We start from the raw sequence: 4,287 nt of genomic DNA, 5'->3' as shown, positions 1-4,287 counted from the left end.
CAGATATCATAGTGGGAAGGAAGACCTTTTCCACGGAGATCTCGAGGAGAGATTTAGCCATGCGCGATAGAAACGCTGTCATTTTAAAGAATTAAACGCGCATGCAACAACACGTCAGATTATTCATCATCAATACCGCAGCCCACTGCTGTCAATGCACACTTAACGTTAGTTATGAAGTGCACATTTAGTATGCACTAGATCACCTTCAGTGCTGTTTATATGGTGGTATGCGTTGTATTTAATTAAATATTAAAAAATAAAAAAAATGGAATTGATTTTACATGCTGTCAGGGCTTCTGGGAAGACTGTTGGTGTTTTTATTCTGTTTGTTAATTTATTAATAAATTATACAATCCGTTGAATTATTCAGAATCTACTGAAATCTAGTGCTGGAGTTTAAACATAGGCTGTGGCCAGTATTTATAAGTGGTTCGAACTAAAGACTGCTGTTTGTTCATCCATCTTTCAAAAAAAAAAAAAAAAAAATTATATATATATATATATATATATATATATATATATATATATATATATATATATATATATATATATATTTACTTTCTTTTTTCCCATTGTACCTTGACATTGATGTTACTAGAGTGTGCCATAGGGAGATAAAATCCTTCATCTGTTATCCTGTTATATTAATAATAATATTTCAGTTGTATAAAAGTAGCCTATTACATTTCTTAAAGCTTTTCTAATTAGGTACTTATCCAGTTTAAGGTGGGTGTGGGAAAAAAACAAACAGATGTTTTATAAAGCGCTAAAAACCCAGATCAAGGGGGCATACATGTCCGAGAAGTATATATGGGTATATATGGCAGCAAAACACGATTAGATAAACTATGCATTATTACCAAAAGATACACACTTTTCTTTCTTTTCAAACTTACCAAATACATTAAGCATAACTACATTAATGACAAATACCGTTTCAGTTAAGTAAGGTATTGTAGTATTTTCGTTTTTATTTGTTTATTGTGATATTCTTCCAACCCTTACTTCTGTTGTTTTAGTTAAAGAGATTTATTATTCTTCTGTACTTTTTAGTTTGTTACTTGGTTACAGCTGCTATTATTAATGTCCCTCTTAGCAGCTACTTTAAGGTTTGCCTATTTGCGTTTTTGCTTAGTAGTTCTATTTTGGAAGCTGTAGGGAGGTGGGGTGCCATTTTTGTGTTTAACCCTGTTTTCTCCTTGTTTTGGGGCCAGGAAGGGAGTTAGGGTACAATCCTGTTTATTTTCTTTTCTTTTCTTGGTTAGTTTAGTTAGAGGTAAACTACTCCAGTTAGATTATATTTTTGTTTATTATTTTGGCCTTATCCTCTCCTGAAGCTATTGCTTCCTGTGTTTTTTCCTTTTTTGTATTTGTTCCGACGAAGCTGTAAAATAAAATCTTTTTCTCGACAACTTGTTGCTTGTGGTGCTGTGGCAGGACTCAGATTAACGCTCTTTTAAATATTTTACTTTTGTTGCGTCCACATGTACCCCTAGACTTATGTGGGACGTAACAATAGTATACACACCCATAAACGTTTTAAAGTTATTAAAATACATAGCCTAAATATTGAAGCATCTGATTAGTAAGCAAGGAATATTTAGGCTAGATTTGCACTATTTAATATACATTTAAAATGTTTGGAGGTGTGCAAAGTGTAAAAACAATCAAAACACAAACTGAAATATTGGCCATGTCCTTAATTAATTGTCACACTAGATATCCAAATTTTTACCTTTGTTGACAATTATCAATGTAAACAGTGTAAGAAATGCCAGTCAAAAAGGGGAAATCTTTATTATTTTCTTTAAAAAAAAAAAGTCATTTTGATATTAGAAATCTGTACGTTTTGCTATTTGTTTATACTTTAACCCCACTAAACATAACATGTATGCAGTTACTAAAATAGCCTAAAAGTTTTAGTATCAGATTAATGTGTATTAAATTGTCCTCTTATGAAACATTTATTGAAATTGAGTGTTTAACTTAGCCTGTTGTCATGTAGAATTCAAGGCCAGCAACTATAAATAGCACAATCTCTTAAAATACACACATGCTTTGACTTTGGTGCCTTATAAGGTTGTGTAAGTCAAACTGTTGTAAACTGTGCGTATTAAATAGTTTTCTTTTCCTCTCTCTCCTTTTCCAAAAGCCTCGTCTGGTATTTGGACACCGCGTCTAATCCCTCGCAGATACACAAGGGATTTATGATTGTGTAGCGTCACGTCGGATATCTGAGCTCATACTAGGCGGCACAACACACAGAGACCATGTACTGCCTCCAGTGGTTACTCCCGGTCCTCCTGATCCCCAAACCCTTAAATCCGGCCCTGTGGTTCAACCACTCCATGTTTATGGGCTTCTACCTGCTCAGCTTCCTGTTGGAGAGGAAACCGTGTACCATTTGTGCCTTAGTCTTCCTGGCGGCGTTGTTTCTCATCTGCTACAGCTGCTGGGGAAACTGCTTTCTGTACCACTGCCATGATTCTCCTTTGCCGGACTCAGCACACGACCCCAACATTGTGGGCACCTAGACTCGGTTTTCCGCACGGACAACCCCAGACCGCGAATACAAGAGCCACTGGGAAGTTTCGGTTCTTTACCCTTGCTGACAACCGCTTTAACCCGTAACAAACCCTGATTTGAATCTTCTCGCAGGGGTGTCTGAAGCTTGCATGGGTTCCATTCTCGTTGTGTTCGGTGCACATTATTTCATTTCTGGATGCTGAATTTTTCCAAAGGGGTAGATGATAATGTGTGCGTGTTTGTATATTGGAATTTTGGGTTTTTGTTCATGTGTCAATAATCAGTATGAGTCCAAGTGTTAAGTGGATAGACGCCAGATGAATTTTGTCATGCAAATTGAGCTGAAGGCGTGCTTCTACACTGCTGAGTTAGCTCAAATGCTGTCTCCACTTTTAATTCAATAAAATTTCTTATGATCGAGCAGCTGTGTGTGTGTGTGTGTATATGTGAAATATCATCTGCTGTTTGACAGTGTGATGCTATAAACAACTTCAGAACAGCTGTGTGGATCAAATGCGATTTTACCCACTGTTTTTTCCATGCAGGTCCATTCTGTGCCAGATAAACATGCATTTTTGGGGGGAATTGGTGGTTAAGCAAATACAAGAACCCCGCAGTGCTTTTCATTAGCAGGGAGAGTCTCATGAAAGCGGTTTCACTAGACAGACCGGCTCACTAGGCAAGCATTTTATTCATAATGTTCTTTAACAGATGTTTTTAAAGTCATCTCACCAGGTTTATCAAGTCCTGACAAATATCAAATTGAAATATATAGTTTGTTTATAATAAAAAAAAAATTTGTTATACACTAAAAAAAAAAAAAAAAAAAAAAGTGAAATTTTACGATTAAAAATAAGGTAACTATTTTAAATTTTATAGAAGTATAAATGGAAATTAAATTCACAGTTAAAAAAATTTCATTACATTTTTCACTACAACTACATTTCAATTTAACAGTATTTTAAATAAAATGTTAGATTTTTCACTATATAGTAAAGGAAATTACATTAACCAATTTACAGTTTTTTTTTTAACAGTGTTTTTACAGTCTTTTAACTTTAAAATGTACTATATATATATATATATATATATATATATATATATATATATATATATATATATATATATATATATATTTATTATTATTAATTTTTTTTTAACAGTGTATTTTAAAACTATTCTGTTCTTGCCATGAAAATCTTCTGTGCTTACATGGCTTTTAAAAATTAAAACAGTCAAAAATATTCTGGAAATTAAATTAATCAAAATAAATTCTCTATGAAAGTATTTTTTATAGTTATATTACAATTACGGCGAATGTGTTTAATTGCCATGAAAATAACAAGTCCAAGTCCCAAAAATGTTTCATGCTGTAAGATTCATGTAAAACATTATTGTAAAGTACTGCAACACATTCTGGTACAGTATGATGAATAACTGGCCATGCAATGGAAATATAGAAGACAATTTGGTAACATTTTACAACAAGGTCCCATTATTAATGTATTAACTAACAATGAGCAATACATTTGTTGCAGTAATTACTAATCTTTGTAAATTTTAATATAAATACATCAGTTCATTGTTAGTTCATGTTAGTTTAGGCCCATTCAATATTAACACATATAACTTTTAATTTTAATAATGTATTAGTAAATGTTGAAATGACCATTAAGATTAATATATGCTTTAAAAGTTCTTGTTTTTATAAAGTAATCCAAATTGTAGGATGTAGATGTTTAGAGCTGTGAGTGAATG

At 32.8% G+C, this 4,287-nt stretch overlaps 1 protein-coding gene across 1 annotated transcript; it reads left to right on the top strand.

The window, feature by feature from the left end:
- Positions 1-2,117: 2,117 nt before the first annotated feature.
- LOC109085045 (bladder cancer-associated protein) lies at positions 2,118-2,949 on the top strand. Its single transcript, XM_042758923.1, has one exon. It carries the CDS (start codon positions 2,274-2,276, stop codon positions 2,535-2,537), a length of 264 nt encoding a protein of 87 aa, XP_042614857.1. The 5' UTR covers positions 2,118-2,273; the 3' UTR covers positions 2,538-2,949.
- Positions 2,950-4,287: the final 1,338 nt, after the last annotated feature.

This window comes from Cyprinus carpio, chromosome A6 (assembly GCF_018340385.1).
Source record: "Cyprinus carpio isolate SPL01 chromosome A6, ASM1834038v1, whole genome shotgun sequence".
In the NCBI taxonomy this organism is placed as follows: Eukaryota; Metazoa; Chordata; class Actinopteri; order Cypriniformes; family Cyprinidae; genus Cyprinus; species Cyprinus carpio.
Note: the sequence above shows the minus strand (reverse complement) of the source record. Positions and strands in the feature narration are given on the sequence as shown.

Bases quoted from the DNA above. Each gene is read 5' to 3' on its own strand.
- LOC109085045 (XM_042758923.1), top strand. From the start codon at position 2,274: ATGTACTGCCTCCAGTGGTTACTCCCGGTCCTCCTGATCCCCAAACCC.